Below are 19,062 nucleotides of genomic sequence, written 5' to 3' on the forward strand. Positions count from 1 at the left end.
CTGTCTCGTGGCGCACCGGACAGTCCGGTGCACACCGGACACTGTCCGGTGCCCGATTTGTTTCCATAAAAAGCTCATCCGACCGTTGCTTTCTGATGCAGATCTGCGCACAGTTGGCGCACCGGACATGTCCGGTGCACACCGGACAGTCCGGTGTACCTTTCCGACCGTTGGCTCGGCCACGTGTCGCGCGCCGATCGCGCGGCCGACCGTTGGCCCGGCCGACCGTTGGCTCACCGGACAGTCCGGTGCACACCGGACAGTCCGGTGAATTTTAGCCGAAGTCGCCGGAGAAAAACCCGAGAGCGGCTGGTTTGCTCCGCGCTGGTCTGGCGCACCGGACACTGTCCGGTGCACACCGGACAGTCCGGTGCCCCAACCCGAAACAGCCTTTGGCTGTACACAACCACTCTCCACTTCTTTTCTTTTCTTCTTCTTCCTGTTTCTAATACTTAGACAAGATATTAGTACACAAAAACCAATGTACTAAGGCTTAGAAACATACCTTTACTTGTGATTTGCACTTTGTTCAACCATGGGCACATTTTCACATTTAAGCACTTGTGTTTGCACTCAATCACCAAAATACTTAGGAATGGCCCAAAGGCTCATTTCCCTTTCACACATAAGTCGGACGACTAGTCGCCCTAGTCGACGATTAGTCGGACGACCAGGACGACTAGGTTTTCTAGTCGAGTCATCCATCAAATCATGTACTAATTACCGACCATCCCGACTGATCACGATTAATCGCGATAAGTCGGACGACTTGAATCATTGCTACTACTAACTCACATATTGATCCATTGTCTTCAAAGTCTATGAAAAACAAACTCACTGCTGATAGAGTTCAAGTAAATTGATTCAAATAGGCATAACATGAGCCAAACCACATTCAGTAGTGCGTTAACTGAGTTTAGTAAACATATTCATATAGCCAAACCTAAATCAGATGTTGTTGCTTATAGTGGCATGATGTTGTTTCGATTAGCATAGGGCATTTGAGACAGATGACTCTTTTTATACTTGACCATAATCTTGGTCTTTGCTTAATTAACAAGCGATCGTGTTCAAATCATTTCAAACCTTCAAGATATCCATTATATTTTCATGATTCTTTATTAAGCACCATCTTCATCATCTTTGTTGTGCACATAAGAAATCTATGTAGATTCAGATTAATATCACTTGAAGAAAAATGCCAAAGGTATTGTCTACTGGTTTGTGGTGTTTAACAACATGTCTTGGTAGATGCCAGACACTGCTGGTCAGGAAAGGTCCCAGAGTATTGGCTTTGCATTCTACCTTGGAGCTGCCTAGCTGTGGTCAATATATGCCAAATATTTAGATAGCTGCACCACATGACACATTGCATAATTAACATACTACTGCTAATCGAGTTCACTAACCACATCCCAACCAAGAAGCGTGAGGGATGTGATAGGGAAATGACCGAGCGGAGGGAGGATAAGCGATCGAGCGAGCTATAAAATGGATTGTTTTGAACTTGTACCTTTCTTAGCCTTTTGGCTAAGATAAAGTGCAATATCTAGTTTAATATATGGTATATGGGTCATATGTTCACTTTAATTTATTCTTTTATGGGGTCTACTTTAAATTTTTTACAGGGAGGGTCTATCAAACTGTTTTACCCTATATAATCAAATATAATTGGTGTACCGCCGCAACGCACGGACGATAAAGATAGTTTTCTTGCCCACCAACCGAACCTGTACTTGTACTCCATCGACGACAACTTTCATATCCGTTTCGTGCCCTAAAAAGTACCCGATCCATGACCCTGTCCGCCTCAACTCTGCCCCATGCCTCGTTATCCACTCCCCAAGGTTCACCAAACCGGATGTCTAGGAAAAAACCGATCGAGGCCGATATCCGATTCATCGTAATAAATTAGTAGAAACTACTAGAAACCGACCGAATTCAAAATGAAACAGTTTTTGAATTCAAATGACTCAAGACCGATTAATAGACCGATAAGACAAATTAATCGGCTTCTAACCTGATAAACTGTCAGCTTATTTACAGAAACCGAACCACTTGCTTTTTGACAAATAAAGCATATTGAGGTCCCAAAATTTGAACAAAAGATGGTCCAATTGTTATCATAACTCCAATAACAAAATTTAACAGTTTAAATACATGCAGCAGTTGTGGAAGATATAGTTAGTAGTGATTCATGACACGAACATTGAAAACCGTACTAAGTGTTCCCTTCCTTTCTTGGTCAGTGTAACGAATAACTCAAATAATGGCTCTATTGCATCAACCAAATAATAACTATAGTTGTAATGCTATAGAATATATGTGTATATACAGTATACAATAGTCATTAGCCATAACAATTAAATCATATATGCACTAAGTACATAATAAATTTTAGTTTATTATAAACTAACTCCTTTTCAGCCATAGATATACAACTATAAGCTTTTTCTTTTTGTTATGGGGCCGCGGTCCCTGCTAGCCCCCTTGTCTACGCCAATAAACCTATATTGCATGTAGCATTGGTAATCTGAAAACTTTCATGATTTTTAGTTTGAAATCCGTTGTGTATTTTGAAATTTGATTTCAGAAGAAAGTCTTCGAATAATTCATAGTATTTATACGAAAATTGGCATCAAAAGTTTTTAAATTTACATTTTTTCCAAATTCAAAATCCAAAACCGGTGTACTGTCGTTACCGGCTAACACCGATTACCTGTTATACCGTGTCCAGCAATCTATCCATATGGTTAATTAAAACCCTATTTTATATTGTATTGTTTAGAGAGTTAAGTTTGAATATAAATATGAGAATGAATAAGCTCGTGTAGATAGCCTTAAACGGCCGGCTAAGCGGATTAGCCAATCGGTTTGGTGACCTTTCCATCCCGTTCCGTTCCACTGGTCCCTCGCTGTCCCCAGCTTCCCCGCCCCTCCTCTAGCCGTCGATTCGAACTCTCTCAAAACCAAAACAGCAGTGCATGAGAAAAAAGGGGAAAAATCTCGACACATCGCAACGCGCCGCTCCCAAATCTAGGTTGCTTGGCCATGGCCGACCCGCCGGCCCCCGACACACAGCTGGAACAGGCGTCACCCGCCGCTGCCCCCGCTGACCCTGCCGAGGACGCCCCGGTCGAGAAGAGCCCCGCGGCGCCCCTCACGCTGGAGCCGGACGCCGCTGCGGTGTCGGATGGGGCAGCGGGTGAGGTGGAGGATGAGGAGTACGTGAGCGACCCCGACGATGAGGCGCTTCCTACGATGCGGCGCCGAGAGGCCAGTGACGACGAGGGGTCCGAGGACGGGAGGCCCACGGCGCGGATGGGCCCTGACCAGGACGACGACGGACAAGGGGCCCCCGAGGCGTACGACGACGAGGTGGACGAGGAGGATAAGGAGTACTACGACGAGGAAGACATGGGAGAGGGGTTCGAGGAGGAGTACGAAGGGCGCGTGGCACTTCCCATGGACGACGGCGGCGGCAGCCAGGTCTCGCGCGGAGAGGATGGCGTGGCTATGGAGGAGGGGTTGACGGAGGGGGAGGCCAAGGGCGAGGGGGGAGAGAAGGAGCAGGAGCCGTTTGCGGTGCCCACTTCCGGCGCCTTCTACATGCACGATGACCGGTTTCAGGAGGAGAACCGTGGCAGACGCAGGTGTGTGTGGATGGCTTAAAACTGCACATTCAGTTCTAGCTGTAGAATCACAGTTATTATTACTTAGTTTTAAGTTGGGCGGGAGGCTTCGGGCCTTTTGCTCTGTGTCCAGCATTGTCAAAACGGCACGACCAAATGCTCTCGTACTTTCAGCTCCTAAAATTGATAATAGCATTGAACTAAATGCTGACTAATTCTAATTTAAGTCTGCAATTTTTTGTCAACAACACTTTGTCTGTCATTAATACTAAATAAAATGATGATAAATTTCAGGTAAAGGGACCAAAGGCTATTGAATGAGGACAGGACTCTAATGTATAATTATGGATAATATTAGGCTGATATTGCCTGGAGTTCCGAACTCGAAAACTTTGCATAAAAGTTATAGCTTTTCTTGACATAGGTGAGTAGGAAAAACAGAATTTGAGAAAGCGAGGGCATTTGATACCGTCTGCTATAATATCAGGTTTGCCTATACAATCTCTGTCTTTTGTTTCAAAAGGCAGAATAGCACCACTTTGCTGATTGCATAAGCATTTTGTCTAGGTTCTTTGCTGCCTAGAATGGTTTAGGCCATTATCTCTATGTGAGAGTGGGAGTGTGGGACAGATGGGAGACAGAGGAAGATGAATTGCGGTTGTGGAACTTGTATACCTGATAATGTCAATTTAATTGTTTTAACTAATAGGCAGATTTGCTGTGGGACACTCGGAAAACATGGAATTGGCTATGGCACACCACCAACTCCAGTATTGGCCAAGTACCATTATGAAACCGGGTTTGTTTGCTGTAAGACACCACCCCCATAAAATATGATTTCCATTGGGTTTTGGAGAGAGAGGCAAGGGAAATAACACTTTTGCTCTCATCCTCTTCCTCTTGCTCATCGGAGGACACCGGTTGTAACACCCCATGCCCCCCCTGGCGGGGCGCCTCAGCCACCTTGGACGCCAGCTTCTGTTGTTGGCATGGCGAGGCGGAGCGCATTGGAGACTACCGCCGAGGTGGAGCGCCTTGGAATTCTGCTTGCTGCTACTGGCCTCAGCAGGGCTTCTTCCCTACGCTGTGGGAGGAGATGGCGTGTGAGCTGTCGCCGGGCCAGGTGGCGGTCGGTGTCCAACACTGGTGTTGGCGGGTGAGTTGGGCCACCTTGGCAGACCCAGCATGGTGGAGGTGCTCGTGCCGCTCATGGAGGGTCCAGATCTGGAGGCAGGCCATGGCTTAGCCTGTGGCGGTGGCACGTGGAGGGAGGTGTGAGGACAGTCGGTGGCTCGGTGCATGGTGGCACTGTTGTCCGACGAGACGGGCTTGAGTTGGCGAGTAGGGAACATGGGTGGCCGACACCAGTAGTCCAAGGCAGGGCGATGTGGAGCTCCTGTCTAGTGTCACCGAGTGGGTGAGGGCCGGGGCGAGGAGGTGAGCCACGAGTCTGCAACGGCGCAAGCACATGCCTGAGATGGGGGCACACTGTGTGATCTGTTTGTCGCGTTCCTGGAGAAACAGTGATTCTAGCTATGAGGGATGCTCGACGGAGAAGAGACCGGATGATCGGTGAACAACCAGAGGTTGAAGAAAAGGGTAGAAAAGACATTCCCCCACCTTGAACTCTAATAATCGGTGCGATGTGTTATGGCAAATATACACTCATTCATAAGGGTACTAGGCATATTTCAACATTGGCGGTGTGGATTGGCCAATTCCATTGAAGTCGGATGTCCTGCAGCAAAATTTGCCTAACAGTATGACATATTTCTAGCTATCATGTCATTACTTGAGCTGTCTGGAGAAAAGTACAATTACCTAGGGCTGTCTGACTAGGTGCTACTGTGGTAGGCATAGCCTGAACACCTCCCTAGCACCAATTGCTTTATGAAACATTTACTTAACTACTGTTTTTCTGAGAATGAGGTCAAAATGGAAAGTACAACTAATAGTTAATAATTTGTAAATGAGTAGTACTGCTATACAGCGGAATCACACCTATGCGGCGCCATGGTTTTTCTCTAGCCTAACTCCTGTTTGAACACTGTTGAGGACATGGGACCAGAAAAAAAATCAGAACAGAACTACAGAAGCACTGGAGCCGGAAGTCATATAGGAGCGATGTTAGGCAGCTCTCCCTTTGTTTGTAAATGTACGATGATACTGTAGAAAGTGTGCAGTGAAGCCTCCTAACTTCGACCACTCATTTCAGGAAATCATTTGAATCGATCACATGAAGACATCACCATTCAATTTATTGTGGAAAAGTATTTTTCATATTGATCTCATATATGAAGTTGTGGTCAAAATTTTCATGTTGAGAATCGTCTCAAAGTAAAAAATGCCATACACTTACCAATAGAGAATAATTGCAATTCGGATCAACATAGCCTTTTATTGCAATTCGGATACTGTATCTATTAGTTTGATGGAATAAAATAAAGTCATTTGCCTTTTATTGTGGTGAGTTGCAACACTCTTCTACTGTTTCTCACTTTCACGCATTTTATGGTTACATGGCATAGCTCTCAGTTTTAGGCTGTAGTTGTTTAAGTTGCTGGGATGGCAGTGGATGCTAGGTAGTGAGCATTGGGATTGCTTACTGGGAAAGGGAAATGTTTGTTGGCACTTAGTTTTGACCTTTTTTTTGGGGACAACAGTTCTACACGTTCGATGTTAAGTACGTTTCATATGAACATTCGATGACTATGTCTGTGTGATAGACTGTGCTGGCAGTTGTGACATCATTTGTGCCTTTTAATTGTTTTCATGGCTGGAAGCCTGGCAATAGGTAGACTTTAGTAATAATTGTCCTTTTAATTCCAGGAAAGTATAATTGGGCCGTTAATCATTATTCCTTATATTGGGTTTACTGATGAAATTGTAGTTGTGAACAGTATCACACATTTCTCAGAGGGATTAAGGAAAAAAATGCCTGCTTATGGCTTATCATGCAATGGGCAACTGAGCATGCCCCAGTGTGTTCTACCACTGCATGCGGTTTTAGTGCTGTAGTTTCTATTCAGTCAGTTTCCTAGTGCAATAGGCTGTCATAATGCCACCTGCCAGTGGATGGTAATATTTAATGCTTCATATTTATCTGCCCGTTCTTGCCTCCTCTAAACAGGCGAATGTTTGGTGTGAGGAAGTTATGGGATGTTAAAGACAATCAAGCTTGGGTGCATGACAGATTTGAGGAGATGAACTTGCATGATGATTTCTATGAAGTAATTGCTCAAGGCCCTTAGTATGCAAAACCAAGCTTATCTTTTGCTGGTAAACAAATCTCAAGGGCCCAAAAGTCTTTATTGCAGGACCAGCGGATGTCAAGAGGTCGTGGTGGTCGAGGTAAAGCAAGAGGTGGTGGCCGTGGTTTTTCCAGAGGTGGAAAGCAGCGTAATTACCATGAAGATAGCAACAACACCCAAAATCGCACCCCAAAGGTAGTGAGAGGGCGAGGACCTCGACGTTATGAAGCTGCTGCAAGGAACAACAGAGAGGTTGTTGGATCCCAACGAAAACAGTGAGTTGTAACTATCTTGTGACATAAATATTTTGTGATTGGCTCACTGATGCATTTTTGCTTGTGAAGTCCTCTTACACAGTTTTCTCATTGTTTGTTCAGAGCAGCTAGATTTCGAGAATCTGCTCCAAATGCTGTAGCAGCCAGAGATTCCGGGCAAGTTTCACATGCACAGCCAGAGGCTGCCCCTCCCAAAAGGAATGTCATGAGTTCAAGCCTAAATTCTGCGTCCCCACCTTTTTATCCCTCCAGTGCATCTACTCAAGATTTTCCGGTAGCAGCTCAAACGAGGGACATACAAGCAGGAGGTTCTAATAAGATCCCTCCATCTTCCATGAAGATGGATGATAACTCAAAGCTACAATCTGGTTCAATGGTTAGAGGGAGAATAGCCATGGATTATGGTGGGCGTGATAAGTTACTTGCTGATGGTCCTATTAGGTCATCCCAAGGAAGGGCACCAACGGCGTCACTGAATTCAGGATTCACATCATCATCTGTTAATCCTGGCCAATCCCCTATTGCGAGGGCTTCAGGGGGCAATTCAAACATCGGAATATCTTCAAATAATCAGCCACAAAGTCATGGATCAGTGATGCACCAAAAGTTAGGGCAAGTGCAGAATCAGTCTGCAACAAGAATCCCAACTCAGCAATTGAGTCATCGGACTAGTAATTTGTCACCAGTGGCTCAGCATCTACCTGGTAAATCAGGAGAAAGTGGCGAGAATGGTTCATACCCTACTCTGAATGATTCAAAGACAGCTTCTGCGGTGGTAAAAGTCAATAGCCAGGAAACTGGGATGAGTTCATTTATGTATGGTGGCACCCAGGTTATTGGGGCTGCGGGCCTTTCCCAGGGCGATCAAAATTTTCCTGGCACTCCAGCTCTGCTGCCAGGTTTGCTTTCTTCATCATTCAGCACACCTTATTTTTCTGTTTTGATCATTGTTTTCAGTTTTCTTATAATTACTTCAACTGATCCATTGCCTATTTCCCCTCATGTAATGTACTGTAGTGATGCAATTTGGGAGTCAGCATCCTGGTGGTCTTGGAGTTCCTACTGTTGGTATGGCCCTCCCTGGCTATGTAGCTCAACAGCAGATGGGAATGGGAAACAACGAAATGACATGGTATGTTCATTATGTCTTGCTATTACCAGTGGTTCAGTTGTGTTGGCATGTTGCCATTTTGTATTTGATTGTGTCTAGTGCTATGTTGCTGTTGTATATTCATGTTTGATGGAAGTAAGAAGTAACACTAATTGCATGGGTTCCCTAATCACAACAGTAAAATCCTAAATTTCCGACGGTCTAAGCCGTCGGACATAGGTCCTATATCGTCGGACATAAGTTATTTACGATGGCTTAGGGCTTATGTCTGACGGCAAGTGTCTGTCGGTTCTAAAAAGGTCGGAAATAAGGGTATTTCTGACGGCCGCTGTCGGACATAAGCTATGTATGACGGCCACCTGGGGCCGTCGACATTTAAACCCGGTGATGTTCGTAACATCATCCAGTGGGCCCCACAAAGTTGTCTGACAGTTTGCATGGTGGCCGTCGGACATAACAATATTATCGCCGATGGATGCATGCGGGCCGTTGGACATAATTTGGTGGTATGTCCATGGCCCAGGTCAGCCGTTGGTCTTCACACTTATGACCGACGGTCTAGAGAAAATATGTCTGATAGGAATACGATCCCTACCACGGATTGGCCTTAGGTTGTATGAGTGTGAGGGGACTGGGCGAGGGAGGAAACGCCCACGGCTGTGTTTGGGCGCCGTGGATGCTGGGCGCAGGGAAAGAGGGAGATGGGCTGCTGAACGGAAGAGCGCACTGATGAACAGTAGCGCGGTGAACAGTAGCGCGGTGAACAGTGCGCGCGATGAACAGTGGCGGCTAGGGTTTCTCCCAGCTCCCAGAGGGAAGCTGGAAACTATAATTGTTTCTGCTTAATTCCATATAGGGTGGTGCTTACAATTATTTATACTCCCTTCTAGTACTTATCTAATGAGATCAAATCCCTCTTTTCTCTCTAACAAATCTTATCCCTTAATCTTCTAATCCTTATCCAACTAATCTGCATGTGTAGATCCTTATCCAACTAATTTGCATGTCTATCCGTTGCATCTGCTGTTATCCGGCGCCTGTAGTGGCGGCCGGTCATAACATCTCTCCCCGCATGCGCAAACAGCTCGTCCTCGAGCTGGAAGTCGGGGTAGAGGCCCCGAAAGTCGTCGAGCGGCTCCCATGTAGCTTCCTCCGGAGATAGGCCCTGCCATTGCACCAAAATGTGCCACGTTCCGCGCCGCTGTTGAGCACGCAGCACCTTCAGCGGCGCCGGTAGTAGTCTGCCATTCTGGACAGGGGGTAATCCCGCACGCTGCTCCGGCGGTTCACCCTTGTGGCGCTTGAGGAGGCCCACATGAAATACGTCGTGCAGGCGGGCTCCCTCTGGTAGCTCCAGCCGGTATGCCACCTTGCCGATGCGCTCCAGGACTCGGAACGGTCCGGCGTAGCGAGGGCCGAGCTTCCCTTTTGCGCGTGGCTCTAGGGACTGCACGGGCCGATGTAGAAGGCGCAGCCACACCCAATCCCCGACAGCCAGCTCCATGTCGCGATGACCAGCGTCGTAGTACCGCTTGGACAGCTGTTGCGCCTGAACGAGGCGCTGTCGGACCTCCGCAAGGATGTTGTCCCGGTCGCGCAGCAACTCCTCCGCCGCTGCCGTCCGTGCGGACCCGGCCTGGTATGGCAGGATCGGCGGTGGGGGGCGTCCGTACACCACCTCAAATGGCGTGGCACGGAGGGCGGTGTGGAACGAGGTGTTGTAGCAGTACTCCGCCCAAGAGAGCCAGTCCACCCAGGCCCGAGGCCGATCACCTGTCACACAACGAAGGTACATGGCAATCACCTTGTTGACAACCTCGGACTGGCCATCCGTCTGTGGATGGAACGCCGTGCTCATGCGGAGGGAGACGCCGGCGCACTTGAAGAGGTCGCGCCAGACGTGTCCGGTAAACACAGGGTCCCGATCGCTGACGATGGAGGAGGGGAACCCGTGTAACCGGACGATGCCATCGAAGAATGCCCGCGCAACCGATGCCGCCGTATACGGGTGGCCGAGCGGAATGAAGTGGGCGTACTTGGAGAAGCGATCGACCACCGTGAGGATGACCGATTTGCCGCCCACCTTAGGCAGCCCCTCGATGAAGTCCATGGAGATGTCAGCCCACACCTGGGACGGCACCTGGAGGGGCTGCAGCAGCCCCGCCGGCTGCAGGGTCTCTGTCTTGTTCCGCTGGCACGTTGTGCACGTCCGCACCCAATCAGCCACCAAGGTGCGGTCGCCAGGAACGTAGAACTCGGCGCGGAGGCGATGGAGGGTTTTCTGAATGCCCTCATGCCCCGCCGAGTGGGCCAGGAGGATGGCCTGATGTCGGAGGTCGCCGTGGTTCGGTACATAGATGCGCGAGCCGTGAAGAAGGAGGCCATCCTCCAGGCGCCATGGGGCGGTCAAGGTACCATCCTGGAGCTGCTGGCACAGGCGGCTACTGTCCGGGGATGTCGCTGTGGCGCGGCGGATGTCGTCGAGGAAGGCGAACGAAGGCCCAGAGAGGGCCAGGGCTGCTGCTGCCCCCAGCTCCCCTGCGGATGGTTGGAGTAGCTCGGCGTCGCGGCGGGACAGTGCGTCCGCGGCGACATTGAGGCGGCCCGGACGATACTCAACCTCAAAGTCGAAGCCGAAGAGCTTGCTCAGCCACTGGTGCTGGGGCACTGTAGACAGTCGCTGGTCGAGGAGGTACTTCAAGCTGTAGTGGTCAGTGCGGACGGCGAAATGACGACCCCAAAGATAGGGCCGCCAATGGCGCACCGCCTGAACCAAGCCGATCAGCTCCCGCTCGTAAGCGGCAAGCTTGAGGTGTCGCGTCACAAAGGGACGACTGAAGAACGCCACCGGTCCCGCGCCTTGGTGAAGGACGGCGCCGAAGCCCGTACCGGAGGCGTCGCAGTCCACGACGAAGGTCTTCTCGAAGTTAGGCATCTGAAGGACCGGACCCGTGGTCAAGGCTGTTTTCAGCTGCTGGAAGGCGGCCTGGGTGTCGTCGTCCCAGGTGAAGGCATCGCGCCGCAGAAGGCGCGTGAGAGGTGCCGCGATGACACCGAAGTCGCGGATGAACTTTCTGTAGTAGCCGGCGAGGCCCAAGAAGCCCCGCAGGCCACGAGCGGAGTGCGGTGCTGGCCACGAGGAGACGGCCTCCACCTTGGCCGCATCCATGGCCACCCCCGCGGCGGAGATGACGTGCCCGAGGTATGCCACCGAGCGCGCCCCGAAGGAGCACTTGGAGCGTTTGAGATGTAGCTGGTGGTCGCGCAGGGCGTGGAGAACGATGCTGATGTGCTGGAGGTGTTCCGCCCATGTCTTGCTGTAGATGAGGATGTCATCAAAGAACACAAGCACATACTTGCGCAAATAGGGGCGGAGGACGTCGTTCATGAGGGCTTGAAAGGTCGCCGGAGCGTTGGAGAGGCCAAACGGCATGACCAAGAACTCATAGTGTCCCTCGTGTGTCCGGAACGCCGTCTTCTCGACATCAGCGGGGTGCATGCGCACCTGGTGGTAGCCCGAGCGCAAGTCGAGCTTGGTGAAGAAGTGGGCGCCATGCAGCTCATCGAGCAACTCATCGACCACCGGAATAGGGAACTTGTCCTTCGATGTCTTAGCATTCAGAGCCCTGTAGTCGATGCAGAACCGCCACGAGTTGTCGGGCTTGCGGACCAGCAAGACCGGGGCAGAGAATGGCGATGTGCTGGGGCGAATGATCCCTTGGGCGAGCATGGCGCTGCACTGACGCTCTAACTCATCCTTCTGGAGCTGGGGGTAACGGTAGGGCCGAACCGCCACCGGTGCCGCCCCCGGAAGAAGATGAATGCGGTGGTCGTAGGGGCGGGCGGGTGGCAGCCCTTGCGGCTCGGCGAAGACCAGCTCAAATTGCCGAAGAAGATCGTCGAGGAGCGGCTGTGTGGGCGTGCTGGACACCACGCACGCAGCCGGCTGTGGGGGAACCGCGCCGGGCGCCCCCAGGCCGGACCAAATGATGTGGCGGCCCCCCTTGGTGAAGGACATGGACAGGCGGTCGCAGTCCCAGAGGATCGGCCCCAGCAGCCGCAGGAACTCGAAGCCCAAAATGACGTCGAAGGTGCCGAGGGTGAGGCCGATACAGTCGATGGAAAACTGTTCGGTGCCCACCCGCAGGTCGACGCTCCGCGCCATACCTTGGCACGGTATGTTGTCACCGTTGGCCACCTGCACTTTGATGGTGGGGTGTGGCGTGGATGGCAGCTGCAGGCGGCTCATCAGACCCACCGACATGAAGTTGGTGGTGGAGCCGGAGTCGACGAGGGCCACAAGACGGTGGCCATTGATGGAGACGGGCAGCAACATGGCGTTTGGTGTGCGCACCCCTGCCAATGCGTGCAGCGAGACCGTCGGAATGATGGCCGCGGCGCGCGAGGGTGGCTCCTGCTCGAGCGCGATCTGTAGGTCAGCCCCCTCCTCTTGGGGCTCGTCGTCGATGTAGTCGTCGTTCTCCAAGTAGAAGAGGCGGGGACACACGTGCCCACGCACATAGGGCTCATCACAATTGAAACAGAGCCCTTGACGACGTCGTTCCTGCTGCTCGGCCGGCGTAAGCCGACGGAACGGTCGCGCTGGGGCAGCTGTACCTGCTGGTTGCGCTGCAGCGGTTGGCGGAGCAGTCAGCGGACGCGGCGGTGCTGGCAGTCCCGGGCGAGACTGCCGAAACCCGCGCGCTGGAGGCGGAGTGGTCTGCGCCGCTGCACGCTGCTCGAAAGCACGCGCCAAGTACATCGCTGATTGAAGGTCCTGGGGGTCTCGGATGGCCACATCAGCCCGGATGTGGTCGGGGAGGCCGCCGACGAAGAGTTCGGCCTTCTGCTGCGCATCGAGCTTGCGCGTGTGGCCGAGCATAGCGTTGAAGCGGTCGGCGTAGTCCTGTACCGTCGAGGTGAAGGGCAGGCGGGCAAGTTCGGACAGGCGGGTGCCCCGAACAGGCGGCCCAAACCGAAGGGTACAGACCTCCTTGAAGCGTCCCCACGTTGGCATGCCCTCGTCTTGCTCCAGGGCGTAATACCAAGTCTGCGCAGCGCCCTTCAGGTGATACGAAGCGAGCCAAGTGCGGTCAGTCACCAGGGTGCGCTGGCCCCGGAAGAACTGCTCGCATTGGTTCAACCAATTTAGGGGGTCAACGCTGCCATCATAGGTGGGGAAGTCGATCTTGTAGTAGCGAGGGGGAGTCTGTGCCGCCGGGCTATAGCCCAGGCCAGCCGCGGGCTCGACGACCCCGGAGGAGGCTGTCTGGGTCGTGGGTTCATGGAAAAGGACTCCCTCGACGCCTCCGTAGAAGACCCCCCCAGAGGCCGGCGCGTGGGGGGCTTCAGGCTGCACCACTGACGACGTGATGGTCGCCGGAGTAGAGTAGATCGGCGGCTGCAGCACATATGACGGGACTTGCGACGGTGATCGGGGCCACTGCATTAAGTGCAGCGGTACGCCAGGCGCAGCCCCGGTCATGGAGGATGCGGCAGCGGCGGATGTTGGGAGAGATGCGGTGGGCGGCGGCGCAGATGGGCTGGGCGGCAGTGGCATGGTGGTGGAGGCAGGCAGCGGTGGGTTCTGGGTGCCGGTGATGTAGGTATGGATGGAGGAGATGTTCCCCTGCATCGCGATCATGTTTCCCTGCATGACAGCCATGTTCCGTGAAATTTCCCGGACTACTTCAGCGAGGGAATCTAGGGTCAGGGGAACAGATGAGGTGCCTGGCGGCACATAACCGGTGGACGGCACCGTGGACGGCACCGCGGCTAATGGCAGCGACGCCGACGCCTGAGAAAGCGACGGCGCTGATGGCGAGGAGGGCAGCGGCGCGGACGGATCGCTGGACATATCCGATACCAGATTGATAGGAATACGATCCCTACCACGGATTGGCCTTAGGTTGTATGAGTGTGAGGGGACTGGGCGAGGGAGGAAACGCCCACGGCTGTGTTTGGGCGCCGTGGATGCTGGGCGCAGGGAAAGAGGGAGATGGGCTGCTGAACGGAAGAGCGCACTGATGAACAGTAGCGCGGTGAACAGTAGCGCGGTGAACAGTGCGCGCGATGAACAGTGGCGGCTAGGGTTTCTCCCAGCTCCCAGAGGGAAGCTGGAAACTATAATTGTTTCTGCTTAATTCCATATAGGGTGGTGCTTACAATTATTTATACTCCCTTCTAGTACTTATCTAATGAGATCAAATCCCTCTTTTCTCTCTAACAAATCTTATCCCTTAATCTTCTAATCCTTATCCAACTAATCTGCATGTGTAGATCCTTATCCAACTAATTTGCATGTCTATCCGTTGCATCTGCTGTTATCCGGCGCCTGTAGTGGCGGCCGGTCATAACAATGTCGGACACAAGTAATTCCAGGGAGGCCAAAATTCTCCCTGTTTTTTTGTCAATCCCCACAATTCACAAAATATCAAATTTCATACACCAGATTCATCCACATTCACATCCACGTACATTCTCAGCTGCAACGCCCATTTCCATTCACAAAAACGAGATTCACAATGTCAAACCACATTTACATGTAAACCATCACATATAGTTCAACATTAACATAGTTTAAGGTCGATCCATATTCACATAGTTCAAAGTCATTCGAAGTCATTCACATTGAGATAGTTCTAAATGTAGTGGAATCCTAACTAACTAAGCCTACTAGCTGTTACCTGGTTGGTTAGAGTTGTGGCCACTTCTTCCGATTGGACTTTGGATGGTGAAAATGTTCACCCACGAAGTCGCGGTGTCATACGCGTTTTCGCAGCGCCATTGTAAAAGGAAAAATCTTACTGAAAATGTTTAGACCTGTCATGTATTCTACAGCACTTCTGACATGTTGACATATAGGATTTTTCTTCTCTGATTTAATATGTTGGTTGGGATTGGCTCTCGTATTTCTGCATAGTATTTTTTAACTTATAATGCTTAAAATTGGTACAGGTTGCCATTATTGGCTGGTGCAGCAGGTGCTTTTGGAGGATCATATCCACCCTATATAGCCCTTGATCCGAGCTTTTACTCTAGATCTTCAGGACAGACATCATCATCAGTTCCATCCAGGTGAAATATTTAAACTTGACTTCGGTAATCATACAAATTATATAATTGCCAGGTAGCCATGCTATTTATGCCATATATGCATCAGCGACCTCTAAACTTGTCAAAGGGTGCCACTTAGGCCCATGAACTTTGTAAATGTGTTTTAGTGTACCTGAATTTGTTTTATGGTACACACATCCCTAAACTTGCAAAATGGTGCATTGCAGGTCTATTTCTGGACCATGTCAATCATTATGGTGCACCACTTAACAAGTTTAGGGGGCCCAGAAATATGTTTTCGAAGTTTATGTACCAAAGTGGCACCTGTTAACAACTTCAGGGGCTGCTCATGCATTTGATTCTAATATAAATGTCAATGTTTAAAAGGTGACTAGGCGTTCAGGCGAGAGCTGGGTTCATCTGGACGCCTAGGCGGGGCCTACGCGACAAGTCGCCACTGTTTCCCAAGGCGAGCTGGGTACACTTAGGCTCCTTCCCCTCCCATAGTACATTAGGTTGCATCCCTCCTTAGTGTTTGCTGAGTTGGTTAGGTGGTCTGAGTAGCATCCCTTAGGTCCTGAGTTAGAATCCCAGTGGGAGCGAAGTTTAGGCTGAGGTTTCGTTGTAGGGGCTGGGAGGGCTTAAAGCACGAGTAAAAATCTGGCCCATAGAGGGTGGACCCTCATGCTGCACGGGGGGGGGGGGGGCTTTTGTGACCTTTCTCGGTCGAGGCTCCGATTGAACTTCTTCTTAATATAATACTGTGGAGGTGGTTTTTCCCCTACTGGCTGAGTTTTTTTTGCTGCTGTCGTCCCTCTTCAAGATCAGGTTGCTTTAGCCGCTCCCTTTTCGGATTTCAACTGCCACACCAGAGGGATCTTTGCACTGGACACCAGCTCGATTTCCCTGGGATGGGTAGATTGCTGTGTCTTGGCCTCTGCCCCCTGATTTTGCCGTGGAGACAGGGATGCCCACGACTTTGTGAGCTTCTTGTTACGATGATATAAGAACTTGGGAGGGTGGAGTGCATTTTTTTCTTGAGAAACTTGAAACACGCTATACTGTACCTGTATTGAATAGTTCCTTAAGCAATTTATGAGGAAACTGTTTGTAGTGCTCATACATTTTCCTCTGTCCTATTGTCTGATTGTACCATGTTTTTATTACATTATCGACAAAGGATTTTGAGTCTGTTATTCTTACAGGGAACCTAGTACTAATAGAGGGTCAAAATATCCTCAAAATGGTGAGTTGTTCTTGGGTCTCTTATGCATCGAAAACAGTTTTAAGCTCATGCTACAATTTTGAGCTACTTCACTAATATTTGAAAAACATGAACTGCAGATATTGGGAATGAGGAGCTTGATGAGCGCCAGAACAAGCCTAGAAGGTAAGAGTTTTTCAACATTTTTGACGTGCAAATCACTTCTGTATTTATTACGCTAACAATCTTATGCATGATATGCACTCTTGTGTTGCAGATACTCAGAGATGAACTTCAGCCAGTGAAGCATCTTGTAAGGTGAACTGCATCTGAATAAGCTGGTTATGGTTAGTATGTTTCTTATATTGTCTATTAACTTCTTTTTTCTCTGGTTAAACTTATCTGTAGATTATGTAATATATGCAGGCCCTATTTAGGCCCTTTGTGATCTCCAGTTCTGATCTGGAGCACTTTGGGTGGCTTTGATACCCTTAATTATGTTAGGTAATGTCCTGCTTTTATACATGTTTGGAGCTTATAAGAAAATGCATGTGTTTCGACAGAGGAATGTATATGATTCCGTTATCCACTGCTTAATTTGAAATACAACATCATTGTGCACACCATCCAGCTTCTAGTTTTCTTTTAAATCCCATTGGTTACTTTCTTGCTCAGATATATTTCTACTTTGTTGAAGCATCAATTTAATGATTAGAAGGGATTTAGGGAGAAAACTGCATTGTAAGATACCCTACCACCCAGTGGAGGTTATTTGGTCTTGCTTGGAATTTGTTGTACAAGCTATCGATAACACTTCTATCCTGATGGTGGTCGTATTGATGAGCGTGACCGTGTGAGGTTAGGGGTGGTTGTACTTGTTAGGGTGTTTGGAGGGGACAAGTGGTTTAGTGAAGTTAATGATGGATTTTCCAATTGAAACTACAACTGTATCTAAATTAGACTTGCACTGGTGTGTTCCGTAAACACTCGGATATAAATTTTGACTGCCAGTTGAGAGATGATTACATGTTTGACAGTTAGATGTACTTTGTGCCTAACTGTTAGCCTTGTAAATCTACCAGGTCTTATGCCTGTTCGTGGAGTGTTATCTGATGGGTCACTTCACAGCAGAGCAGGGGGTGGAATTCGTTACTTGAATTATAGTAAGCATTTTGTCGCCATGAACCCTACTATGAAGTTTAGTGTCAGTTTCGACCGCAATGCGACTGATGCGTCATCATGCAATTTCAGGTATTGCTCGGTTGTGCTGCGTCTGGAAATGTCAAATTTGTTGCTGCGTCTGAAGACGTGGACGGTTGCTGAAGAGAGCTTGAAAATAATGGTTTGCGTTGGTTGATAAAGTTTAAGAGTTTTTTTTTTAAAGTACATCCTGTTAGTGACTCCAGTTGGTGGCAGTGTACTCTGATGTATCGGGTCCGCATATAGTGGCTGCTAAGACCAAGCGGCTTCATTGCCGAAGCTTGTATATTTTGGAATCCGTTGAGTGCGGTTTGTGACAATTTTCAGCTTGCATGAGCGTGTCCAACATGGATTTTTTTTTTGAAAAGCCAACAAGAGGAATCCGCCCGTCTTTTTATCCCCGGGTGATAGAAATTTCTATTTCATGGTGAAAAGCTACGATTGTCATATTCTGTAATTGTGGAATGAACCGCATGCCATCTTACTGAAGCTAGAAATGAGTAGTTTTAACTATAAAACCTTCGACGTCGTATGCTAGTCTTTTTTTAATCCTTTTATTTTTTAAATTGCTCCACCCACTTTTTATTTGGCTGTGCGAATACCTGGCGGCGCCACACGTCGTATGATTACCTTTCAACTTATTTAAGTTGAATTATATAATATATAAGGTAAACAATTGATTATATAATTTAGAAGGTAAACAAATAGAGCAAGACCTTGCAAATTGTATTGAGCTACTGCTTTTATACGACGCAATACTGCTTACTAATACATGGTACTATTATTTTAATACAAAAGTTTGACATGAAGTTGTTAATGATGACATAAATCTCGACGCTCCCAACCTGAAACTGCACAGTAATTTTTATAGTTATCATATAAGATATATAGTGTCACATATGACGAGCAATTGAGATTTGGTTTGTACTGATCAATGTGTACGTTAATGAGATATCAGGGAGAGTTTAATCCCATTTTAATTGTTAAAGGTGAATTAGACCAACATATAAGGTTCATGAAGTATATCCTGCCATCTTCGGGTTAACTTTTTTTTTCCGTGAAGTGGAAACGAAAAGAGTAGACCACAGGTAGGGCTAGAAAAAAGGTCGAAGGCTCACGTGCCGGCTCGAGCTCGGGAGCAGTTCGGCTCGCCAGCTGGCTCGCGAGTCAACTTCGAGCCGAGCCGAGCCTCCTCTTTCATCTCGTTGATTGAACGAGGTGAGCAGAGCTCGGTCTATCAACGCACCGAGCCGAGCCCTAACCACATGTCTCTAAACTTGTTTGGTCGTGTTATCCAGGTCCTCAAACTCTCAAAACGAATATTTAGGTTCCT

The 19,062-nt window shown here is 49.2% G+C and overlaps 1 protein-coding gene across 11 annotated transcripts; it reads left to right on the plus strand.

The window, feature by feature from the left end:
- The first annotated feature begins 2,794 nt into the window (after nucleotides 1–2,794).
- Nucleotides 2,795–18,147, plus strand: LOC100191432 (uncharacterized). 11 transcript variants are annotated; one of them, XR_004851729.1, is made up of 13 exons: nucleotides 2,837–3,653; nucleotides 6,763–6,862; nucleotides 6,938–7,158; nucleotides 7,261–8,057; nucleotides 8,176–8,290; nucleotides 15,227–15,346; nucleotides 15,713–15,803; nucleotides 16,531–16,571; nucleotides 16,670–16,715; nucleotides 16,807–16,876; nucleotides 16,956–17,033; nucleotides 17,612–17,692; nucleotides 17,781–18,147. XR_004851729.1 is itself a non-coding variant. In NM_001367165.1 (12 exons), the coding sequence occupies exons 1-9, from the start codon at nucleotides 3,052–3,054 to the stop codon at nucleotides 16,832–16,834; spliced, it is 2,058 nt and encodes a 685-aa protein (NP_001354094.1). In that variant the 5' UTR covers nucleotides 2,907–3,051; the 3' UTR covers nucleotides 16,835–16,847; nucleotides 16,938–17,033; nucleotides 17,612–17,692; nucleotides 17,781–18,075. The 11 variants fall into 11 exon arrangements, 3 of the variants coding, with proteins under 3 accessions (XP_008654233.1, XP_035817153.1, NP_001354094.1); XR_004851726.1 differs by lacking the exon at nucleotides 15,713–15,803 and having other exon boundaries at nucleotides 2,795–3,653; nucleotides 6,950–7,158; XR_004851722.1 differs by lacking the exon at nucleotides 15,713–15,803.
- The last annotated feature ends 915 nt before the right edge of the window (nucleotides 18,148–19,062 follow it).

The sequence above is a fragment of the Zea mays genome, chromosome 8 (genome assembly GCF_902167145.1).
Source record: "Zea mays cultivar B73 chromosome 8, Zm-B73-REFERENCE-NAM-5.0, whole genome shotgun sequence".
Lineage (NCBI taxonomy): Eukaryota > Viridiplantae > Streptophyta > Magnoliopsida > Poales > Poaceae > Zea > Zea mays.